Source organism: Carettochelys insculpta, chromosome 27 (genome assembly GCF_033958435.1).
Source record: "Carettochelys insculpta isolate YL-2023 chromosome 27, ASM3395843v1, whole genome shotgun sequence".
In the NCBI taxonomy this organism is placed as follows: Eukaryota; Metazoa; Chordata; order Testudines; family Carettochelyidae; genus Carettochelys; species Carettochelys insculpta.
Genome location: NC_134163.1, coordinates 15321100 through 15346961, shown reverse-complemented (window position 1 = coordinate 15346961; position 25862 = coordinate 15321100). Strand labels below are relative to the sequence as shown.

At 40.8% G+C, this 25862-nt stretch overlaps 2 protein-coding genes across 3 annotated transcripts in view; one reads left to right on the top strand and one right to left on the bottom strand.

Moving 5' to 3' along the window:
* Window positions 1–129, bottom strand: part of COMP (cartilage oligomeric matrix protein) — a 51146-nt gene extending 51017 nt beyond the window's left edge. The window contains exon 1 of the mRNA XM_074978308.1: window positions 27–129. The gene's annotated coding sequence lies outside the window, so the exon portion shown is untranslated. The remainder of the gene's footprint in view (window positions 1–26) is intronic.
* A 4489-nt stretch (window positions 130–4618) lies between these two features.
* Window positions 4619–25862, top strand: part of UPF1 (UPF1 RNA helicase and ATPase) — a 31970-nt gene continuing 10726 nt past the window's right edge. Inside the window, exons 1-15 of one of the 2 annotated variants that reach the window (XM_074978305.1) lie at window positions 4619–5151; window positions 13711–13853; window positions 15731–15820; window positions 16716–16883; window positions 17777–17957; window positions 18885–19046; window positions 19847–19931; window positions 20126–20224; window positions 20734–20851; window positions 22252–22411; window positions 22561–22679; window positions 22970–23134; window positions 23396–23510; window positions 24958–25101; window positions 25592–25805. In XM_074978305.1, coding sequence (XP_074834406.1) covers window positions 4945–5151; window positions 13711–13853; window positions 15731–15820; window positions 16716–16883; window positions 17777–17957; window positions 18885–19046; window positions 19847–19931; window positions 20126–20224; window positions 20734–20851; window positions 22252–22411; window positions 22561–22679; window positions 22970–23134; window positions 23396–23510; window positions 24958–25101; window positions 25592–25805 — 2170 coding nt within the window. In that variant the 5' untranslated portion in view covers window positions 4619–4944. The remainder of the gene's footprint in view (window positions 5152–13710; window positions 13854–15730; window positions 15821–16715; window positions 16884–17776; window positions 17958–18884; window positions 19047–19846; window positions 19932–20125; window positions 20225–20733; window positions 20852–22251; window positions 22412–22560; window positions 22680–22969; window positions 23135–23395; window positions 23511–24957; window positions 25102–25591; window positions 25806–25862) is intronic. The other variant, XM_074978306.1, reaches the window with a different exon arrangement.

Genomic DNA, 25862 nt, shown 5'->3' with positions numbered 1-25862 from the left:
TGGGAATGGCCCTAAATTGTACTGACCTTAGTCTGTGGATTTGCAGTCCTGTAGTCAGAGTCATCTGGATATTTTTTCGTTTTAGAAATCACAGCTTCCCAAAAGAGAGGACAAGTCATTGCTCTTCAAAATTCAAAGCAGGATCTACCCCCTACTCCCCTGCAAAAAAAAAAAAGGGTTATTGGTGTGCAATTAAGGTGTCATCATGCAATAATTACTTAATGATAGCAGATGTGGAGATTTAAACAGTTAGGCTATGTCTACACTTGCTCCCTTCTTTGAAGGGAGCATGGTAATCAGGGTGATGGGAGATGTATATGCAGCACTTCATTAGGCAAATTCTGTCTCACAGCAACTTTGAAGTGTCAGACTTTGAAGTGCCAGCATGCCGTGTAGCTGCGGGCACTTTTAAGTGCCTTTACTCTCAAAATTTTGGGGAGTAAAGGCACTTAAAAGTGCCCGCAGCTACACAGCATGCCGACACTTTGGAGTTTGACACTTAGAAGTTGCCATGGGGGAGAATTTTCCTAATGAAGTGCTGCATATGCATCGCAGCACTTCATCAGTAACATCCCATCACCCTGATTACCAGAGAAGGGGGCAAGTGTAGATGTAGCCTTAAAGATGTATAATTGTTAAAACAAACTGTCAACACCACATGCCAAAATATACAAAGCAAATATCCTTATATCCAACTATAAGTTCTTAAGGAGTATTTCTTTTATTTTGCTTTTCTAGAATGTTATTATTGATGGAAATATTTTTTCGGTGGCTAGAGAGAGAGGTAAAATGGATGTTTACTATTATTTACTGATAAAAAGCTAATCCTTTGAAACCCAGCTCTGCAAGAGGAGTTGTTGATCTTGTGCTCCTAGTGGGACAGTTTCTATATTGTAAAACTACTACCACACTTATTCCCTTTATTGGCAAGCACAGAAGAAAAGGCAATGCTCTCCATTTTAAATGGGTTCTTGCCAGAATACAGCTGAGGTATATTACTAGGGAACAGTGTGGGAGTAGCTTGCATGGCAATAGCCCAGGCCATGCCTGTTGTGGATAAACAGGGTTTCAGGGTTGTTGGACTGCTGGCATTCACTAGAATATAATTCATGATTTTATGATGGGCAAACTCCTTGGAATAAGCATAGACTTTGAGTCAGAGGGAGTATGATTTTTACTCTCAGCTCTATATTGGTAGTTTATGCACATCTAACCAGCCTCCATTATCTCCAAGCACAAATATATCCCTATTACTCATGGTGTGTTCACAAACTCTTCTTTCATGAAAAATCCATGGAAGGCTATGACTGTCCAGAGCTTCATGACTGATGTGGGGCCCAGATCTAGAGGAGTTTCAGGACCCAGATAATTATCTCTCTGCTGTTCCTGGTGCATAGCTCAAGCCTGATTTATTCCTCTCCTCTGCAGAATGGAGAAGGCAGTTCCCTTTTTCAGTAATTCTCCTGTCATAGCACACAGAGCAGAAAGTACCTTGAAAGTCCCAGGTCATGAAAACCTGATAATATCATTTTAAAACCCTCCTTTCTCCCTTGAAGAATAGAAATAGTGAGGCTGTTAAAACAGAAAAAGCTACTTTGAGACTCCAAGGACTGAAAATAACCTGATTGTACACTACACACAAACACTTAGCACTTGAGTCTGTGTGTCCTAGATTACTGCTGAACTGCTGCAATTCCATGGAATGACTTAACTTGGTGCCATGTTATATTATAACAGCAGGGACTGTGGTCACTTATTGCCACAATCAATTTTCTATGCTGCCTCTTGCGGTCAGTGGCTCATTTGACTACTTTATCTTAGTCTTCTGGATCTATTTTCATGAGAAGGGACTCCCCTGAATAACTGGTGGGCTAACAACTCATCACGTTACCTCCCTTATTATTAAAAAAGTCAGAGTGGCATGGTACCATAAAGGCATACCAGATAGGTAAAAGTCATAACAAGCAAGTCCTTTTCAGTCTTAGGTTCTAAATCACTTCTGTGACTCAATGGAATCCTACATCTAATAGACACACCAACCCTCAGAAATCGTAACAGCTTGTAAAACTGGACCACAGGGAAAATCTTTTAGTCTCAAACAGCAGGATTTGTTGGTTCAGGGAAACAATCCAACCAATTCAGATCTGACAATTGCCACAGTACAGTACAAATCTCTCTGGGTTTACTCTGGATGAGGATAGTTTAAAGATAAATTCACAGTGCATCCTGTTTACTCATAGAAGCTGAGGTACTAAAGGTCAAATCAAACAAGCCATATGGGTAAATACTAGCCTGCCCAATAATTCTACTTGCTTTTCTACCTTTTGAGTGGTGCATGATATTTGAAAGAGAAGAATCTGTCAAAGATAGAGAAGAACAATTTGCCAAGCTGTATCATTGTGAATATTTCATCAAAACCTGATGGACAACAGCAAACCTGGTAGGTCTGTGCTTGGGCATAGGTGCATGGGCAACCTATGCTAGTGAGTGGGCCACAGGAGTGGTTCTCCTTCTTAGTGGGCTGTGAGATTATCAGAACCAAGAAGGTTTCCTGGGATAGGGTGTTTTTGCTAACTGCACTTGCATACCTAGAATTTGCAGGATCTGCTGATTGAACCGCAGCAGCACTTCAATTGGAAGCAAAAGAAGCACATAACTCTTACAGTCAATGTTGTATGCAAACAGCATGCACCTCATTTCCCATGCCCTTGCTTTACATGCAGGTAGGGGTGAAGGTAACAAATTTCTTTCTTATTGCACACCCCGCTTTGGATGGAGCTCAGGGCAGAGAGTTGGAGATGTGTGCAATACAACAATACCATAAGAAATTTAAGTATGGGTGGAGTGACAGGCTCCAAGCAGGGGATTGGGGGCTGGGAGCGGGGTTTCAGGAGGGCAGAGCATGGGAATGTGCAGGGGTGCAGGAGTGAGGGCAGGGCATTGGAGGAGGGGGAGGCTTAGGGCAGGGGATGGAAAGCTCATGGCAGAAGTGGGGGATTCAGGAGTCAGGGCAGGAGGTTAGGTGTAGGGAGGGGTCTCAGGGCAGGTGATTGTAGTATGGGAGGCTCTGGATGGGTCAGGGGGTTGGGGCTGGAAGTATGGCCACCATGCTGCCCAGCTGCCAGATCCATGGGGCCTGGCTGGGGTGTCATGGACTGTGCTGCCTGACCAGAGCCTGTGGTGTTGCTCTGTTCTGGCTCTGGCCCACCAGGGCTGGGGTCTCCCCTGTGTGCCTCCCACTGTCCAGTGCTGGGATCAAGGGAGGGGGAGTGGGTTGGGTTCTTATGGCGGAAGAAAGCCAGAATAGGAGAAATGGGCCGCCCATTCCCAGCATTAGCACAAGGACCTTTCTGTGTATGGTGGCCAGCAACATCCAGCTCCCCATTCAGTTCTTAGCCCCTCATCCACATGCAACTGTTAGTCAAAGTTCCAATCAACATAAATCCATAATAATAATAAACAGTCAGTCCCTCTGCCTGTCTCATGGAACTTTATAATGTTAGCTAATACTCTCACCTTCCTGTGATACACATTTGCATTTCTGGTGTATAGATAGGAAATTGAGGCAGACAACCAGAGAATGAATCCAGGGCCCTGCTTCGCACACTCTTCTTTAACAAACTGTCACACCCTCTCTCTGATCTGGAAACAGAACCCAGAGTCCTAACTCCAAGTACCCTGCTTTAACCACATCACAAATGCACAGGTGGCTTTTGTGATATAAACAAGCATCCCTAAAAATTGTCGTAAGACTCCCCTCAAATTCATTTTTAACGGGGGCAACTAAGTAACTGACACATGGACATGACATGCAGTCACTCTGGACCTATGTTGGATTCAAGATGGTGACAGGAAAGTGAAAAGCCCCCTTTATGAACCAGAGACAGCAGAGATTTCTGCTCTCTTTCTACTCTGATAATGTAGCAGGGAGCCTCAGACCTACACCTACCTGGAGGAGGCAATCAGAGACTTCCCCCTTCCATGGAACTAAGGGGGTGGAGTGTGCTGCAGCACCCCTGACTTGAAGGGGTTTCCATTATATACAGGATTTACAGTTTGGTTCAGAAACAAGGAGTCCTGTGGCACCTTACAGAGTAAGATATTTTGGAGCATCAGCCTTCACGGGCAAAGACCCAAAAGAGTTTGGCTCAGTATGTCCCAACACCCCCACTATACATTTTTTGCTCCCTCTCCACCAATGGGGGAAGTTAAGAGAGCTCCCCCAGTGGGATGGGGGAGACCTCTAGCTCCTTACCCATGGGGCAGTTGGACACCTCCCCTCCCCACACACGGAGGTCAGTTGCAGACCTCCTCTCCCCACAACATGGGGGCAGTGAAAGACCCCCTCACCCATGGGGCAGTTAGAGGCCTCCTCTCCTTCCTCCATATGGGGTAGACACTGAGACGTCCCCCGCCCCCATGTGGGGCAACTAGAGACTCCCCCCAACTATCCATGGGGCGGGGACGAAGAGAGCCCCGCCCCCTCCCGGGGTCAGTTAACGGACCACTCCCTCACAGGAGGGGCGTAGCTGACAGCTCCCGCCCAGCTCTCGCCCCGCCCCCTTGCCTTACCCTCCTCGCCGGCCGGGCGTGCTGACGTCACGGCACCACGCGTACGGAGCGCGCGCCGCGTCTTCGCCCCCGTGCGTTCCGCGTCACCCCTGCTCCTGGCCTACCTGGCGCGCGGCGGCTCCCGGCCGGCCTGTTCCCCTCCAACCGCCTCGGGGCTCGGTCCGGCGGCGACCCGAGCGACCGCTTGATTCGGCTGCGTCCGTCCGTCCGGCCGCCCGGCCCGGGGGGGCGGTTGCTGATTTGGTGTCGGACGCGCCGCGCGGCCTCGTGCGCGCGGCCGATCCCGGGGCTCGCGTAGCGCGGCGCCCCGGTTTCGTGAGGCGAGGCCCCGCCGGCCTGTGGGGGGGAGCCCCGCGCCTCGTCGCCACCGCCATGAGCGTGGAGGCGTACGGCCCCAGCTCGCAGACTCTCACCTTCCTGGACACCGAGGAGGCCGAGCTGCTCGGCGCCGACACCCAGGGCTCCGAGTTCGAGTTCACCGACTTCACTCTCCCCAGCCAGACCCAGACCCCGCCCGGGCCCGGGCACGGCGGGCAGGGGCCGCCGGGGCAGGGGCCTCCCGGACAGATCGAGCCACAGGTGGGTCCGCGCTAGGCCCGGTGGCTTCCTTCCGCCGTGGGGGAGCGGGACACGGAAGGGCAGGGGAGTCCTCTTCACCGCCGGGCAGCGAGCCCCCCACCCCACTCCCGCCGCGATGGGCCGTGCTGGCGGGACACCCACCTGCGGCCTCCTCCGGGCTGGGGGAGCCCCTCGGGGGAGACCAAAGCAGCGCGCGGCGGGTGCTCAGGAGATCCCTCGCCCCACATCCCGGCATGGTGTGGGGAGGCTGCTTTCTGCTTGGGTGTTAAAGCCATTTTACTGGTGTTGCCGGCCCGGGGAATTGCACCGCGCTAGGTGGCTGCTGCAGATGTTTCGGGCGAGGGCAGCCCTGAAACCTGTGCCCTTCTTCTCCTGAAAACACATGGCCCTTCGTGGGGGAGGGGAGGGAGAACCTGCAAAAGTGTCAGATTTCACGGTTGCATCATGAAGCATTTGTGACTTCCTTTAAGTGTGGTTGTGGATCGTAGGGGGCTTAACCCTGTCTCACTTTTTTTGATTAGGGAAAACAATGACAAATTCTGTGCTACATCCCATTCCAGTTCGGATATTGAGTTTTTGACCAAATTCTGGGAAGGGGTGAAAAAAAAAAAAACATGCTTCTAAACTATGGCTCCTTGCTACTCATCTTTTCCAGTTGCATTGTTGCTAAGCTCGTTTGCTGTGGGCTTGCATATATGTGCCTATTAAGGCAACCTGGGATTGAAGTTCAAAGACTTCTAAAAAGTAATAGGCACAGTGACTGACTGTTTTTTTTCTTATTTTAAGGGAAATGTGACAGCAATTGGTATAACATTAAGCATTAGTGATATTCAAAAGAACAGAAACCAAGATTTTCTTGCAATAGTGAGTGAAATAAAAGAGGAAGTTAGTGAGAGATGTATACACAGTGAAATGTTGTAATTGAGGGTGACATAAATTCAGGTTTTTTGACTGAGACAGAAAACTTAAACTGCTGTTTTTTTAAAAAAACACTGAAACTTCAGAGTTGCCTGTAATATTTAAAAAGATCAGAGCATGCAAACTAGTCGATGCAGTGACAATCAAATACTGACATAATCCCACCACCAATGAGATGTTTGGAAATTTATGTGTGGATCGAAATGTAAATTAAAAAATGAATTCAGGTGCTATTAAAATATGTTTAAGATGGCAATTCAAGAATGCCAGGTTCACTTTTACTTCTCCACTTACTTATGAAATCTTGTATTCAGAGTTCCTATAACTGATAACTGCTTAAAGACAGAATCAGGGATGCAACTCTAGCTATTCTTGATCTTTCTTTCAAAGAGAAACAAAGACACCTGAATTCAAATTGTGGCAGTAAAAAAAAATTCTCAGTTCATTTTTGTTGGTCTCTTTACTTGGTGCACTCTATCAATGTTGGTGGAAACCCAGGTTTCAGATATCTAAACAGAGGCATTTTTAACTAGAAGCTTGATAAATGAAAAGGATAACAAATATGTAATTTCTTCATTCTTCACTCAGTTACCATCTTATCCACATGATGCTTGTATAGCACCTTCTTGTTAGATTACCTATACTGTAATCTTCTATATGTACAAAAATACTCACATCCTACGAGAGAGGCATACCACCTAATACCATACCAAAGGTCTTATGTTTTGCAAATTTCTAAATAAATTATGCTTTGCAGTTTTATCACTTCTGGGTAATAATACTCTCAGCTTTTTCTGGTTAGGACATTTTAGCACCTGTAAATCTCTTGACTGTAGATTTATACCTTTTAAATATGTGGTCAGAAAGGAAAACAAATGGAGACATTAAAATGTGTACAAGATGTTTAAAGTTATAGTATTAAAATGTATAGCCATGCTGTGGAAGAACTTGGTTTTAGATATCTTTAACATGCTGCAGAAATGATGCCTTTAAGAAGCTTTTATAAGCTGTCATATTTTTCTTGATACTAATTTTGCCTCCAAATACTTGTTTCACAGCCTGACTTCTTTGTGATTTAATGTTTAGGCCGTGTTCCTTTTGATCCACGTTATATCAAGAGCTATATGTCTCAGGGTTCCCCCCCCCCACCTCCTCTGCTCCTTATCTTGTTACATAACTATCCAGTCTTGTACATTTTAGCAGACTCAACTTGTGGTCATATAGGTTACAGTCTTTCATGAAAGGTTTTGGAATATTTTGCTGCCTTAAGTAGATATATAAATCTGTAATCTACCTGTTCAAGAGAAGTAGATAAAAGTATAACTTCTTCCAGAACCTCAAAGGTAGTCACCTTTAAATATTTTGTACTTCATTAAATCCAGTTTAATTTTTTTTTAAATGTGGGCCTGTTTACTTGCAATGGAGTAGTGTTCAGGTATCTCCCTAACTCCTTGGTTTTAGGAGGGGAGAACTTGATATAGTTCTTTCACCTACTCTTCTAATAAAGTATAAACAATTGAGTCTTCTACCCATTGGGACTTTTCTTCCACTAATGTATGTTAAACCAAGAATTGGAGTGTTTGTTGAAGTCATCTGACATCCCACTACTGACAAAATGTATAAGGGGGTCAGTTGTATGAAAGTAATGTGCATACTATTTCTTCTTGACAAAATTCAGCTGACTGAGCAGTTCACCTGTAGCTTGTTCATAATTAATCTTTTTAACTGTACTATGTCGTCACTGATACTGTCATTAGAGCTTCTGTTTGCTGTCCTACACTTGTTTCTTACAACTTGTTTGCTCTCCACTTCCCCACTCTTCACAGGATTCTTTAGACCAGCATTTAACTTTGTGATGTTGGCATTGGTAAGTTAACATGTTTTTGAAGCTTAGTGTAGACAAGACACTCTCTCTCCTGCTAAACTGATTGAGTGACCACATCTGGAACGGAAGAAATAATGGTCTAGTGGTTAGCACTCTAGCATAGGATGTTTGAGTCAATTAATCTGGTTTACCAGACTTCCTCTGTGACCTGGGACAAGTCAGTTAGCCTCTGTCCATTTCCAGTATGTAAAATGGGGATAATAGTTTTACCTTAACTCCTAGGGGTGTTTGGAGGATAAACTTTGAAAGATTGAGGTCTTCTTCTGATACTGTGGTCATGGGGGGCCATGTAAGTACCTGCAGCAGAAAATTATCATAGGCAAGGCATGCTGTTTTTAAAATATATAAGCAGGTTTTAGTTAACATCCTAGGGAGAGACAAAGCCCAAGTGTCCTAGAATTATTCATACATCTTACTAAGAAACCCTGGTTTGACAACTGCTATCATTGTCCTTTCTTTTTCTGTCGTCCCTTATGTTTTGTGACCCTCATTTTCTGAATCACATTAAATTTAGATTGCATAATGTGTGGGGTTCTTCCCTGTTTTGGTCCTAGCTGATTTCTGGATGCTTAAAAAAATACTTTTGATGGTACAGTATGCTGTCCTGTCCTGGAGGTAATAACCATGTGATGCTGAAATGGGTATTGTACCATTATATAGCCTGAAATTAACCATGTTTTTATGAATACTGTAAGATCTCTGTGTGTGTGTTCAAGTCATTAGTGTTTATCTCACTGTGGCTTTAAGCATGATACCTACCTTATAAGCAGAAGGGTAGTAAGTGGGTACAGTTAGGCCTGTCTTCAGATCAGGGGGATTGCCTGACAGGGTTTTCTTTCAGAAAATGAGTGGCACTTCCATAATATTTTACCAACACTGACTTGGAAAGTAATCATATATTCTGGAGAAACCTCTATGCAAAGAATCTTTCAGATACTTTATGTTCATAAAATAATGCTTCTCTGTAACTTTGTGTCCTGGGCCTGATAACGTATTTTTGTTGCTGATCAGTTTTGTAAGAGAAGAGAACAAAAATGCCGAACAACAGACCAGTTCTTCTGTGCTGTCATGTGTCAGTATTTTATTGGCCAAGCACCCATCTTTCAAAATCAAAACAAAAAGCAGTTAAGTAGCACTTTAAAGACGAGCAAAATAGTTTACTAGGTGAGCTTTCGTGGGACAGACCCACTTCTTCAGACCATAGCCAGACCAGAGCACGTTCTGGTCTGGCTATGGTCTGAAGAAGTGGGTCTGTCCCACGAAAGCTCACCTAGTAAACTATTTTGCTTGTCTTTAAAGTGCTACTTAACTGCTTTTTGTTTTGATAGTGTATAGACTAACATGGCTTCCTCTCTGTTACTATCTTTTAAAATGTTTATTGTTAAGGTGTTAATCTCGTTGTTTAAACATGAACAGAAGGTCTATTTAATAAACAATTTGTGCCACATCACTTATTATATGTATGTAGGCTAAAATTACAACAAGGTTATAAACTGATTCTTGGGTCACTTCCTTATTGCTTGCTTGCAAAGCTGTGCGTTAAGCTATTGATTGTACCTAGCAACAGATGACATCATGCACACCTGAAGTTCTGAAAGGATGGAAGTTCTGTGTGAAGTCTTGGGTGTAGCTGATGTGGTCAGTTGTTGCAGGAGTACGGCACAATTCTGAATTCTGCTCTGGCCCAATGAAATACTTTTAATTTCTTTTTAGCTTCTGGGAAATTGTACAAGTTTTAATTTTAATTACTGACTTTGACATCCAGTTTTATATAAGCATCCAAGCAGTTTGATTACAGAAAAGGAACTTCACAAGTTTAATATATAATTGCTTTTTGAATTTAGGTGCTTTGAAGTCAAAGTGCAGCTATAGGCGCTCAGTATTTGTACTGTAAAGAAATTCACATTTGAAGAGCTGAGTACTCTTTTTGTCATGTTTCGTGACCTGTTAGTGATATTTTACAGTTGCAAAACTGCGCTATATATTTAAGGAAAGTACATTATCTTTTTTTGTGCCTTCCAGTTCAAGGGGACTGTTGTGCAGTCACTTTGCAGTTAACGTTTGGATTTGTCTTCCCTTTGGAGTCAGTCTGATGTGCTGTTGTTCAGTATTACAATTTCTGTGATCATTGGATTCCTCAATTCCTTTCCTTGATAATCCTTTATTCCTCATATAACATCACTCTTTAAGCCACTGGGCTGGCTACAGGTCTTTTAAATTAAAGCAGTATTTTGAGAATGTTGTTGCAGTAAAGATTCATGTTCTTAGATTGGCTGAAATTATCTGTGCCTTGTACTTGTCCTGATGCAAATTGGAGTGCACAAACACTTGCAAGCGAAAAATGTACTCTGTAAATTAGAATTTACTTGCTTTCGAGATTAGCTCTGGAATTGGATGTTAATTAACTACAGTATAGGGTAGTTTGATATCTAAATCAGAGGCATGCAGGGAAGCAGATTTCTTTTGTTCTAATTTTATGTAGATTTTGCAGTACTTCTGGAAAAAACTAAGGCTACTTCAATGAGTGATGCAGTGTTCAGGCTATACTTCCTGTTAATATGAATGAAGGGTCCTGTGGCACCTTATAGACGAACAGAAAAGTTCTGAGCATGAGCTTTCGTGAGCACAGACTCACTTCATCAGATGCTATGAGCATCTGATGAAGTGAGTCTGTGCTCACGAAAGCTCATGCTCAGAACTCTTCTGTTCATCTATAAGGTGCCACAACCCTTTGTTGCTGTTACAGATCCAGACTAACACGGCTACCCCTCTGATACTTGTTAATATGAAGTCTACAAAGAATGTGCCCCACTCCTTGATCTTGACTTTGCTTGGACTGCAGAGATGTTTCTTTAGAAAAGTCCTGCGCTTATTAATGGGGACAACAAAAGTCTGAAAAAACAACCAGAAGACTAGCTTTTTTATTCATAATGTTAGAGGTAATGAGTTTTTTTGTGGAATTGTGTGTGTTGTTGTCTAAAACTACAGAAATAACTTGAAGCTGAAAGTAGATATTACGAATAGACTTGACATTAAATGTCTGACAAACTAAACACGCTGACATATTAAATGAATCTCAAACTGGCCTTAAATCTTAATCTGGAAATGTCCCTTCCTTTACTGAAAATCTTCCCTTTACTGTAACAGAGGTATATACTTGTCATGCATTTGTCCAATCTCATCTATTTAACCTCATCCCTGTAGAAGAATTTGATTTTATGCTCATGAAGAGTGTTTCTTCTATGGTGTAATTTTAGGCCACAGCACTACTCTGTAATGTTATGTATTCTGCCTGCTCTGCTCTCTGGTTTGCTTACCTTGATGATAATTTTTCTGATTTGTCAACTTTGATTACTGTTTTTGATTCTCTGTGCCTTAAATATTGAGTCTGTTCTGGTATGGCTATGATCTGAAGAAATGGGTCTGTCCCACGAAAGCTCATCGCCTAATAAATTATTTTGTTAGTCTTTAAAGTGCTACTGGACTGCTCTTTTGTTTTTCATAGATTAAGCCTGCCTTAATATGATCAGGTTGTGGTGTTTGTTTTCCCATTCATATCTGAATGTTGATTTGGGATTAAGCAGTATACTCCTTTGTGTTATTCCTTGCCTGCCAGGGGCCTGGTCTTCCCTACAAGGTGAAAGGTCAGATATGTGGGCAGGGTTGACAAAGCTTTTTGCAATATACGTCCTGGCTTTGTTTCTTTTGACACCCACATATTAGCACAGCCAATTTTCCTGAGTGTATGACAAGCTAATTATTTATCTTCTTTCTAAATATAATAAACACTACTTAAACCAGAGCACCTATAATTCTGGGTAGTAATGGCTGCTTTAATCTGTTACTTTGCATAGTCAAAGAGAGGTTGCCATGTTGATACTTGGAGTCAGCCTTCGCTTGATGACTTTCCTTACTGGTAACAGAAGCACCCAAACCTGAAGCACCAAAGACATGCTGGGAGAAGTTGTACATCAGCTACTACCCTTTAAAAATATCCCTGAAAGTGTGATAATTCTATTGTATGTTTCTCTGTGTTATCTCCATCATATGAGGGGCTTATAAGTATAGAAGGGACAAAACATAATTGTAGCGTGCATAAGATTGAGGTTTGAAGCATTAACTTTACTGGCGCACACCCTGAGTCAGTGTTGCAGAGCTGCATGGTAGTGGTGAATAGTGTGTCATTAGTGAAGGGATGTGGCAGTACTTTCATCACTCTTGTTGAAAAGGCTTGTGATGTTCTGGATCTTAGGAATCATGCATTTCTGAAACTTGGCAGATTGTCAATTCAGACTGAGTCTTGCAATGATTGTAGTGGATTTTTTGTAGCTGTAAAAAGCCATTGAGTCTGGCAGCTTGAAAAATGTCTCGACATGTAGTAATTTTCATAACAGATCTAATATGCACTGTATTTTTATATGCAGCATGTTAATAGCTAATACATTTGAGTATTAGGTACATCTTTTAAAGAGCATCAGACACTCTTATGGAAAGCTTTGAAAGATAATCCACTTAGAATTTTTGCTTAAATCTATTACTTATGTCATGTTTTAACTAGACTTTAAAATGATTCTTTTTAGTCAAGGGTTCATTTACTCACTGATGACCTCCATGTAATGGAATTAGAAATTCTTATATGCCAGGAAAAAGATTTTGGCTGTGATTTGGCAACCTAGGCTAGTGACTTGGCTACATGACTGGTCCTCTTTCATCTGGGTGGGTTGCAAGCTTGTTGTAACTAAGGCAGTCTCCTGAGACGGTAATTTTGTTAACTATGCTTGCATACTTAGAATTTGCAGGGTGTACTACTTGAACCATAGCAGCACTTTAATTGAACGCTGCGGGAACACACAGCTCTTGCAGTCAGTTTGCACCTTACTTTACATGTCACTTTAGTAATACTGAAGGGGGGGAAAAAATGGGCAGAAACCAGCTGAAACTGTAAACCCTGCAGGTGGGCAACAGTAAGCAAAAGTCTTGTGGGCCACACATAGGAGCTGTGGGTTGCCAGCCACTGGATTATGGCTTTGTGGACCAGGAACAGCAGAAATAGCTGGGGGAACTTAGAAAAAATAAAATCCTGTTTTTCAGGTAAATAACCTTAAGAAACTATGGGGAATAAACACACTTATTTGACATCTATAAAATTGAGTTTGAGCATAGTTTGTGATTTGATTAAATTCTGACTATGGGCACAACAGCAGCCCACCTATATTCTGAGACTTTCCATATCATCTATTTTATTGCATTATTCTATCCTCTGGCAAGTAGATGCTAATTAGTCATGGTTCTTGTTACCAGTATGTACTCCAGTATTTTTTTAGGCCTTTTTTCCCCTCAAATTAGATGTGTTCAAAACTTGTTACGTTATCATAAACACTTGTGAAGTAGATGTGAGCCTCAATATCTTTCTTTTTAGCATGGAGGGCTAATTTGTAATTGCACCACTGACTGATTATATAATTTAAACTACTGTTTCTTAAACTATGTTGTATGGAACACTGTTCCACGAACAACTTGCAGATGTGCCGGGAGTGTGTCTTTTTTTTGGTATTGTATACTGATTATGTATATTTCTGTTGTTAAAACCAGATATAATGTTTCTTCATTACTAAGGTACCCGATTAAATTATTTCATTGTTTTTGCTGTTTTTTTAAACTTTCATAGCTATTCCATATTTAAAATATTGTTTCAGGTTCTGTAGCCTCAAAAAGTTTAAGAAACCTTGATGTAAACCATCTGTTTTCTCTTTTAGGTTAATGGTCCTGATGGGATTCTCCAGAATGGTGCAGTGGATGATAATGTAGCAAAAACCAGCCAATTGCTTGCAGAATTAAATTTTGAAGAAGATGAAGAAGATACCTATTACACCAAGGATCTTCCTGTGCATGCTTGCAGGTAGCCTAAGATCTGCATGAACTTCAGAAGGAGCCTCAATTAGGCTAAGTAATCAAATTGAAAATTGTGTATATTGTAATGATATTGCATACTCCATAAATATGAAAGGGGCACCGCAATCTGTGTAAATCTGTGAGATGTAAATATATCCTGCGTTTCTTTGAGACCATTTTGTAATTTTAGTAAACCGCTTCCATTGCAGTCAGCATAAATAGCCTTGTTTCTGCCTCCAAATGAAGCAGCGGTCCATTGGTTAATCACAGGAATGGAAATTGGATCATAGCTCTAATCCCAGCCCTGTTGTTGCTTTGTAATCTTTGGGAAACTGACAGATTAAGCAAGTTGCTTGCCTGTAAAGTGGGGTGCTGAGGACTAGTTTGGTGGCTGTAAAATGTTCTGAGGGCCTTGGATGGGAGGTTCTATAGAAGTGACCGACTGAAGTCTTGTCCTTTGTAGTACATAAATGCTAATTAAGCATGTGTGTAAGCCAGTGTTTCCCAATTTTGTTTGGCCGAAAAACCCTTTTAAACTCGAAAGAATCTTGCATAACCCTTAATAACAGTCTTATGTATCGGAGAGGTAGCTGAGTTAGTCTGTATCTTCAAAAACAACAAGAAGTGTTGTGGCACCTGACAAAGCAGGTCTTTGCCCATGAAAGCTTATGCTCCAAAATATGTTAGTCTATAAGATGCCACAGAACTTAGTCTTTTATATATGGAGCAGAAAAAATAGACCACAGATAAATAAGGATAATAAACAAATGCTATATAAGGTCATGAGATCAACATTTAATTTAATTGAACATATTTAAAAACAAAAATCACATGTAAAAAGGAATATTTGATAGCAGATTACTGTCATACATTGTTACCTGTGACGACAAAAGGTTGTGATTCTTCATAATTAGCTTGAACTGCTTCACTATCTTTCTTGCTGGTTTCAGTAACAACAGGAATGGTTGAAGTACTTTTTTTTTCTTTAAAGTTCCTTCTTTTAGCCAATGATCCATGGGGAATTTTGGTATCAATAACTTAAATTCTGTTTGTAGATTATTGACCTAAGTGGTGTTATGTATTGTAGATAGATATGTTAATTTTATAGTCAGTTTATATATGTCACAGTTAAATTTTTTAAGTACAAGAAATCATGCAACTGTACTAGTTCATATTCATTCACTCACTTGATCCACGTTCCCTCAGAGTATGGGGATTTATGTTGGTATATAACATGTGATTGCGTGAGTGACTGTGCACAGCACTGTGTAGTGACATAAGCCCCACTCTCTGGGTAAGCTGACATTACATAGGGACATTTATTATGGCAAACACAAATGCTTAAATATTTATTATTATAATGTAATTTTCTTACTGAACTGTTATTTTTCACTTTGGAACACCATTAGGGAAACAATGGTGTAAGCAGCAGGTACTTAGCTTAAGTTAAGTACTAACAGCACTAGTCCACTGCAGTTTTAGCATATTGTGTAACAACAGTTCAAAACAAGGACTAGCACCCCCTGGCAAGGTAGTGTATACATAATGCATGAGGCAAAGCACCCTTTAATATAAATTCAGCTGCTAAAATATTTCAGTTAAATTAAAACTGGGAGATGTTTGACCTCAAAATGAGAATTTAACTAGTACAGCTTGGATGGAAGTGATTGAGGCTGACTTGGTGGCTTAAAGGCTGAATTGCACAGATCTTTGCAAAGATTCTGTGAAAATAAAACTTAAGAATGTGAAATAATAGCTTAAACCATTTCCCCAGTGCCACCTTTTTGCCACGTTAATCTTATGTCTATAGATAATTCATTGTTCTGTGCATTTTTAATTTTACATTCCTGTACACAGATTTTTACTTTTCCTCTTTGATTTCAGTTACTGTGGTATCCATGACCCAGCTTGTGTGGTTTACTGCAATACCAGCAAGAAGTGGTTCTGTAATGGACGTGGAAATACATCTGGCAGGTGAGTGATTAAATGACAGAAATGGCAATAATAAATTGTTTGTAGGGAGAAAAAAAGTATCTTATGCAGCATACTTAATTTTTTTCATGTGATTGACTCCAAAAGAAGGTGGGCTTTTAAAAATCTCATGGTTTTTAACATGCATAATTTAGCATTTTTAGAAATTTGCTCTTTGGATCTGCATGTGAACTTCTATTAATGTTTTCATCACCAGCACTTTCGAAGGAAACCCTCACCTCCTTAAAGGCAGTGAGCAATCTGGGAGAGTTATCTGAGGCGAGCAGTGGTTTCATTGAACGTTTGTCTACTGGATAAACTTAGTTTCCTTTTCATTTCTGTTGCTCAGCTGCCCCCATATTTGTGGCACTTGACCTGCCTTTGATCTGTGGGGAAGCCCCAGATATTTAACTGCTAGTAATTTTTAAAAATCTGCTTTTCCTCGGAGTTGTCATTCCTTCACATCTGTTCAGTTTGGGGCCTGTCTGCACTTACAGCAGTGCAGGGGAGCAGCTGTAGAACTTGGTTAAGGTAGAATGTAGTTAAGACCCTACTTATGCTGATGGAATTCTCCGGTCAGCGTAAGCACTCCACCTCACTGGGAGGTAGTGGTTATGTCAGTGGGAGGTGCTCTTTTGGCATAGTGATATTGACACTGAGAATTAAGTCATTATACCAACCTTGTGCAGGGTTGTGGATTTTCCACACAGAAAAGTGATATAGATACATTGGTACAAGTGCCTAATGCAGCCCACAACATAGAGCAGCAGCTTCTCGTCAGCTGAGTGATGTGTTAGTGGTTAACTTCCTCTGGTTGTGAAAATACCAAGTGTGTGTAGTAATTGGATGTTCTTTGTTTTAAATTAGGTTTAAAACTGATTCTGTTTTCTGGTTTCAGCCACATTGTAAATCATCTTGTGAGAGCAAAGTGTAAAGAAGTGACTCTTCACAAAGATGGCCCTTTGGGAGAAACTGTTTTGGAATGTTATAATTGTGGATGTCGTAACGTGTTCCTCCTCGGTTTCATTCCAGCAAAGGCTGACTCAGTAGTTGTATTACTGTGCAGGTGAGAGAATCTCTTTTTTGGGGGAGTTCAGATAACGGCAGAATAGAATTTGATGGACTAGCACCATATGTTTCTAAACAGCAATATGTCTTTTTTTTCCACCTAATAAGAAAAAATACTTCTTGCATTCTGAGCTGTCATTTCTAGGTAAGTGCTTAGGCTTCATGGATTAATGTTTTCAAAGATGTGCTGGAATAAATGCATTTTTCTGTTGTTCTGGGAAAATCATCCCAGTTTTAAGAAGGAACTCTCAGGCAGTGAGACTTCTTTCATCAAACATTACATTATTTGAATAACTATTTCAGATTGACGAAAGTAGCACTTCTAGTTGGAAGCTGACCCATTTACCTCTAACTAGAGTAATGTACTGCGATTCAGACTGATGAGATTTATATCAGCCCATAAGATTACAACTTTTTAAGAACAGAATAATCTAAAATTGAAAATGGTTCTATAACAAAAACAGTCATGAAATCATGGTCTCTGTTATATCTGTTAAAAGCTATAGCTAGCCATTTATCTGGCATTAGAAGGCACATTTCTGTGGCAAATTTCTATTCTCTCATTTAATTCTGTAATGGCATAATAGAAATAGTCCTGTTTATGTACTGTACACAGTCCTAATGAATAGTAACCAAATCAGAGGTTACTCTTAAAAACATTCTACCTTAGATGCTATGGTTGTCAACATGGTGCAATATCATTCATGTGCATTTCTAGGGAACCACACCCTGGGATATTACTGTGGAATTTGCAGCACTTAATCACAGTAGACTCTTGGCCCAATTTAATTTTTGAAAATACTGAAAGATTTGATTTCACAAGCAGTAACCTCACATGTTTTTACACGTGTTTAATTTAATAAATTATTTAACAATATGTTGATTGTGCAGGCAACCGTGTGCCAGTCAAAGCAGTTTAAAGGATATTAATTGGGACAGCTCACAGTGGCAACCTCTTATCCAGGACCGCTGTTTTCTTTCTTGGCTGGTAAAGATTCCTTCTGAACAGGAGCAATTGAGAGCCCGCCAGATTACAGCTCAACAGATTAACAAACTGGAAGAACTTTGGAAGGTATGCGCTGCTCTAAATTAGGAACATATAGTCAAATATTAAAAATTCTGTGCATTTAATCAAGATGGAAGAAATCTTGCTTTCTGTGCCATGAACCTAATTGCATTATGCTGTAGGTTTACATGCTATTTTACATTCATGGAGCTATGTTTCCCACACTGACTTTTTACCATCCCAAAATCTGGAAAAAACTGGACACAGGGTATTCCTGAGAGTGAGGGTTTGGGAGATTACAAATCACGTGGAAGGAAGGATTGTTTGGTTAACAGTGGGTAATGCTGTCAGTTCTGTCATTTTGTTAGCTTTCCTGCATTTTTGACTAGATCACAAAATTCTAATACACTCTATCATTTAAAATTAAACCACCAGTTTAAACTGTATCAGTAAAACAACTTCCTTACCTGTATTAATGCATTAAGCTAAAGTTCAGCTCTGCTCTAAGCAGTGATTATATACAAATGTCTCAGTATGGAGACGCCAATCTGCTCTTGATATTCAGTCTTATCTAATTTCAGTGACTCATTTTTGCATCTATTAGCATTTCACACACAACCCAACTAAGGGAGAGCAACTTTATTGAATTTGCTTGGTTTTAACTGAGGCCAGAATTTTGCTTAAGGTGACACTGATAGTGGCGTCTGACCCAGAGAACACATCTTAACTTTCATGTCTTTAAGTCCAAGCTTGCAGGGATGGCTCTTTGAAAAACAAAGTTGAACAGAAGTCAGATGAGAAAAGGAACCCTGTGATGCTGCATTTAGTCACTTGTTAGAAGACTGAATTTTAAATCTGAAAACACTCTTTAAAATCTGCTTTACTTTCTTTGTGTTTTATTAAGCTTCTCTCAGCTTTGACAGTGAAAATCTGGTCCGTTTGACATTCTGGGTCTTCTGCCTTAGAACTTAATGTGGTGTTTCCCAATTCTAGGAAAATCCATCTGCAACTCTTGAAGACTTGGAAAAACCAGGTGTCGATGAGGAACCACAGCATGTCTTACTTAGATATGAGGATGCTTATCAATACCAAAATATTTTTGGACCTCTGGTTAAGCTTGAAGCAGATTATGACAAGAAACTCAAGGAGTCACAGGTAATGTGATTGAAATTGATTGAGGCTTATTATTTAGTTATACTTAAGCAGTTCAGATTGTTAATATGAAACACCAGGCTGGCAAAAAAAAGCAAAGGGAAGATTTAAGTAAAATAAACAGAGGCTTCTTACCACAGTAGCAACTGTGTCACCATTATCATTACTTGTACCAAGGGAAGTTGATGGAAAATTATCACCCAGAATTTAAAAAGATTGGAGGCTGGTGGATGACAGAAAACAGTGTTGGTGCTGCTGGACTTTGAAATACTTCTGAATCCTCAGTCTCTCCTTCCTTCTTTGAGAGGGAATTTCCTGAGTCTTCAGAGAATCTGATTCTGCAGAGGATATCCCAACTTTGCAAGAACTGTTAACCAGTTTCATTGGCATTCTGTTGGGTCATCTCCTCCCTGGAACCACACTTGCCTATCTGCCAGTTTTGGATTTCTCAGATGGGCTCCCAGTGGAACTTAGGGTGTCGAATGGGGGCACATAAGCGTGTGCACTAATGCCAGGTGCTTATGATCAGTGCCTGAAATTTCAACATCTTTGGGGCCAAAAGCAGCATTTTTGAAGAAACTGTAAAGAAATTGGAGATGATGGCTCAGTACCTCAACGGTGCCAGTTGCTTGTAAGTAACCCAGTTTTTGTAAAAATACAGTTGTTAAGCAAATGGTATAAACTCTGTTTTCCTTTAAGTTCTTGTAAGTATTTGGTTGTTCTTAGCATTATAGAAAAGGACAATAATCAAGAAATTCCCTGATACCGTTGTTTAAGAAAGTTGCCTTTTCTTTACAAATCAGACCCAAGATAACATCACAGTGAGATGGGACCTGGGCTTGAACAAGAAGAGAATTGCTTACTTCACTTTGCCAAAGACTGATTCAGGTAATGATGTCTTAGTTATATCTTCTGAGATTGCTTTGAGCCAGGTGTGTTTTAACCAGCATGTAATGTTATAATTGCATACAGTCTGGTCTGTCTATGGGGCACAAAGCAGTGATATAACTTTATTTTTGAAGCTGGTATTGGTGAATCCATCCTCCAACAGAAACTAACCACTTGTATGTTCTTTTCTTTAGACATGCGTCTCATGCAGGGAGATGAAATCTGCCTGAGATATAAGGGAGACCTGGCACCTTTGTGGAAAGGAATTGGTCATGTTATTAAAGTTCCTGATAGTATCCTTTACTTCATCTTTTTCCCCTCCCATCTAGAGATGCAGATCATTTCACTGACACAGCTGCACTGTGACTTGAGTAGTTCATCACTTTGATTTCAGGGATAGGCTAGTGGGATTGAGGCAGCTCTTCAATAGAACTTCCATTTTCTCTGCTTCCAGACCAACGTAACTTTTTCTCTAGTGCATGTAAATTATTTGTAATTTATTTGGGCAGGTCACTTACCTTCTGCGTGCCTCAATTCCTGATCTGTGCAATGGGGTAATAGCACAACGCTACATCACAGTAGGGTTGTGAGGATAAATACATGATACTGGAAAGTGCGCAAACTGCAGTAATGGCAGTTCTCTAGAAGTACTGGAGATCTGCCAATGAAAGGAAAATAACTGTGAAACCACTTTAATCACTGTCCAGCTGATGCCCAGGATCTGCTTAAATTTAAACTTTCCAGTTGTTTTAAAGTGGAAAAATAAACTCCAAATTTACAAGATAAATTACTACTTAACAAGGCTCTGCAGATTATGGTGATGAGATAGCTATTGAGCTGAGGAGCAGTGTGGGGGCACCTGTGGAAGTTACTCATAATTTCCAGGTGGATTTTGTGTGGAAATCTACTTCATTTGACAGGTATGTAAACTCACCTGGTGCTTAGAAAGCAGTTTAGAGTCCAACAGGCCTTTGACGTAACCAAAACACACTGTTTTCCACCTGGAGTTCTGGACTGAATTTTTACTGCGGAGGAAGTACTTCTGTGTCTCCTGCAGTTCGCCTCCAGCGAGAGAATGAGGCTTGTACTCCAGAAAAGGAAGCATAGAAATCCTTTGCTTTGGGAAACTATTTTCTTTTCTCCATATTCTGTTTAGAATGTGATCAGATGTCTCGGTCATCACTGAACTAGTTTGTGTACCCTGTTCTGAATGTGCATTGATTTGTATCATGAATGTTGTATTAATATAAAAGAAAGGAAAGACAGACCTTTCCCCAGCAGGTTTTCTTTTGTGCTCTGAATGGAATCGGTGATTTCCCACACAGCAGCTTGCTCAGCAAAGTCTAGGATGTTCACTTTTTATTTTTCTGTTTATCCAAAATGGACTGACGTTCTGGAGACTTTCACTGCAAGTGAAGGTGTGTTTGTAGCATGAATAGGCATACCCTTACTAGCTTTAATCTTGCTAGCACTTGTAAAATGATAGTGAAGATGATGTCACCAGCTTTAGTGCAGGCTAGCAACCTGTGAGTGTACATAGGACTCCTGTTGGCTAGCCTGGATGTTCTGCTAACATACCTCACTTTGCAGCAAAATTACATAACAATTCAGAAGCAGCAGTGTAAGTCTCTAAAACATTAACAGCTGAAAATGTCAGTGAAGCCTGAACTGCAGTCTTTGGAGTTAGTAGTCATTGGGACAGTAAAGTCCTCAAACTTAGGAGGCTGCTCCAAAAGAAACTCAAACCAAAACAAACCTGTTCAGCAACACTCTTCTTCAAGTGGGGGAGGGATAGCTCAGTGGTTTTGAGCATTGGCCTGCTAAACCCAGGGTTGAGTTCAATCCTTGAGGAGGCCATTTAGTGATTGGGGCAAATAGATGTCAGGGATGGTGCTTGGTCCTGCTGAGAGGGCAGGGGACTGGACTAGATGACCTCCCAAGGTCCCTTCCAGTTCTAGGAGATGTGTATCTCCATTTAAAAAAAAAAAAACAAAAAACCTGAGAGGGGTATCAAAAGTAATCTTGACTACCTGTAGAGGCATTTGCCTTCCTTAAAGTTTTTCCCTCTTTGGAAACACACTGTGGTTCACTTACTTATACAAGAACACTTCTAAGAACATAGGGAGCTTGGTGTTGGCTGGCAAAATGATGGAAGGCTAAATCTGTTTGCAATGCTGAAACTACTTTGTCTCTTTCCCAATCTTCTTATTAAACTAATGGGCTTTTGGATTTGTTGTATCTTTACCTAATTAATCTCCAAATTACAGAAGTTTGTGGGTAAATGTTTTTTGTGATCCTCTTCTTTTGTATTCACTTGCAGAATGCAGAGTGCTTTAAAAACATTTGCAGTGGATGAAACTTCGGTGTCTGGCTACATTTACCACAAACTGTTGGGTCACGAGGTAGAAGATGTGATTATTAAATGCCAGCTGCCAAAGCGTTTTACTGCGCAAGGACTTCCTGACCTCAACCATTCTCAGGTAATCCTAACTTTTCTCCTGTTAGCCATAATTCCATAAAGGATTTACATATAAGGATTATAGGTGTGAGTGAAAAAGTGCATAATAACCTAACTGTGCTTACCTACTTTAAGTACAAATGATATGCTAAAATAAGAAACTTTTTTCAGGTTTATGCTGTAAAGACGGTCTTGCAGCGTCCTCTGAGCCTTATCCAAGGCCCCCCTGGTACAGGAAAAACTGTGACATCAGCCACTATTGTCTACCATTTAGCTAGGCAGGGCAATGGGTAAGACATTTTAATAACTCTGAATATTTTGTACATATTGAAGTTGTGCAATACTTAAGCATGTATTGTATATACTTAAAGCACAGTGCTGTCTTAGTGCAGTTGGAAGACTGTTGGAAATGTGCCACTCTTAAATACTTGCAGAATGCTGAATTTGAAAAAGGTGACGAGCTTAGCTTTAGAATACATTCAGATTTTGGGTTTTTCTGATCTTGTCTTGATTTAGATTTTTTCCCTTCCAGGAAAGTTTTATAATCCTCACCATTTTGTTCTTCTGTTTAATTTTTAAGGCCTGTGTTAGTTTGTGCCCCAAGTAACATAGCTGTGGATCAGCTCACTGAAAAGATCCATCAGACGGGACTAAAAGTTGTTCGTCTATGTGCTAAAAGTCGCGAGGCAATTGATTCTCCTGTATCTTTCTTGGCATTGCACAACCAGATCAGAAACATGGATAGGTAAGAAATTGTCCAAGAAATAAGGCTTGGGTTCCTGTATGTCAATAAGTGAACTGTGATAATGGTAAAATTAATTCAGTAAGCTGTGACATGAGTAACCTGTGACCTAATAAATGAGTTCCATTGTCCCTTATGGACACCAAAAACGTCCAGCTGCCATTCTATGCAAGGGAGTTCTAGAACCCGAAATATCAGGAGTTTTACATTTTGAATTTTTAGAAGAAATCATGATTGTGTTGACCTCAAATTCTTTTGCTGTAGTATGCCTGAGCTCCAGAAACTGCAGCAGCTCAAAGATGAAACTGGAGAATTGTCATCTGCTGATGAGAAACGCTATCGTGCACTGAAACGAACAGCAGAGCGTGAATTGCTTATGGTAAAGTCTTTCTTTAAGGCTTGCTGTTTTGTTGCAGACTGGTGAAGGTTGGATAAGTAAATGTTAGCAGTATGTTCCTTGGAGCAGGGCCATATATTTATATGTGCTTGTAAGATAGGCATAACAAGTTCACAGTACCTGTGATTTAAGTCTTACGCATCTGGTGAAGCGGGTCTTTGCCCAGGAAAGCATATGCTCCAAAATATCTGTTAGTCTGTAAGGTGCCACAGGACTTCTTGATGTTTCTGAAGATACAGACTAACATGGCTACCTCTCTGATACTTGTGATTAAGTGATGTCCCTCTTTAAATAGGTGCGGCTTTTCATCCGTGAGGCTGTCTACACAGCAGCTTTATTTTGAAATAAGCTATTCCAGGAGAGATTTTCTTGGAATAGCTTATTTTGAAATAGTACAGCTACACACACACGTGTATTGAAATAATGATCTGCTATTTTGAATAGTGTCCGGACACACTATGGCTTATTTTGAAATAGTTCATATTCACTGTTTACACAGCCCCTGTTCCAAAATATCTATTTCAGAATAGGTGCTATTCTTCGTAGAATGGGGTTTACCAAATTCGACATAAGCTGTCCGCTATTTTGAGATTATTTCAAAATAGTAGTTTTGCTGTGTAGATACTTCCAAAGTTATTTTGGAATAGTGGCCGCCATTCTGAAATAACTTGTCTGTCTAGACAAACCCTGTGCTTCATGGGTAGATGGAGGTCTGTGTGTAGTATGTAAACCACCTGAGAATTCTTTTGGATTCCAAAGCCTGAAGGGGCCATTGTAGTCATGTAACTTGATCTTCTGCCTAACAGAGGCCATTAATACTTTCCCAAGCGAAATTCTTAAGCCGTTTCTGTGCAGGCCACTTTCTTTGAAAGTGGCATGGTACTACACAGCCCAAAATATGCTAATGAGGCACAGATGCAAATTCTCTACGCATCAGGAAGAAAATTTTCAGGAAGAAGGGGCCTCGGAAGGAAGCTCCCCGAGGGGCTGCACTTCTATGCGGTGTTTTGGAGTCTGGAAGAACGGTCTTCTGGGCTCCAAATCATGTGACTGTATGCTAATGAGATGTGGGGAATTTGCATCCATGCCTCATTAGCATATTTTGGGCCACGTATTACCATGCCAGTGTGTAGAAATGGCCTTAGTGTGCATCTCAGAGGGGTGGCTGTGTTAATCTGTATCTTTGCAAAATAAAGCAAGCAGCTTGCTTTTAGTGTGTGTATGTTTGAAAAACATTTGGTTTTGATCTTAAAATTGCCAGTGATGGAGACTCCACTGCAACCCTGGGTAATGTGCTGTAAAGTACTAAACTTGCTTGGCTTTCCATTTAAAAATGTGATATATGCCTTCGTATTTACAAGCATGTCCTTTCCTGTCTGCATCTTGTAACTGAGATTGCTGGTGCTGCAATATGTGTTTTGTTTCTCAGAATGCAGATGTTATTTGCTGCACATGTGTGGGAGCAGGAGATCCAAGACTTGCAAAAATGCAGTTTCGTTCCATTTTAATTGATGAAAGCACACAGGCTACTGAACCAGAATGTATGGTGCCGGTTGTTCTGGGAGCCAAACAGGTAGGAAGGGCTATTCTAAAATATAATGGAACCCCTAAGCAGAAACACATTTATTTGGTATTTATAATTCACAGCAAATGATTGCCGTTTTTCCCTGTGCTACTATGGGAATGAAAACACACCACTTCCTGGATAGAAAATTTCCTATTATGGGTGCAACAAGTTTTTATTTTATGTAACAGCAATAAAATTGTCCTCTTTCCAAAGCTTTGGAAAGATGATTGGTGTGCTCAGGTCTGACTGGAGATTCCATTTGTAGAGGACTCTAAGAGACTACTATGTCTGCTATTGGCATTACTGGATATAAAACATGTTTGAAACTTTACATACTTGTTGATTGTATAGCACATTACTCTAAAACTTTCAGCTTGACTGGAAGTCAGTCTGCTCTAGCATTGCATCAGCTGGGACATTGGGGTGAGACATTTCAGATGCCAATGCTAAATTGTTAATGTGTATTGTAGCTAATGTTGGCTATTGTTTTTCACAGCTGATCCTCGTAGGTGATCACTGTCAGCTGGGTCCTGTTGTGATGTGTAAAAAAGCTGCGAAGGCAGGCCTGTCTCAGTCTCTCTTTGAGAGGCTTGTGGTATTGGGTATCCGTCCAATTCGCCTGCAAGTGCAGTATCGTATGCATCCTGCACTTAGTGCTTTTCCATCCAACATCTTCTATGAGGGGTCGCTCCAGAATGGAGTTACTGCAGGTATGGTACAGTTGACTTCTGCAGCCTCCATTAATGTAGAATATTGTAATTGGGTTT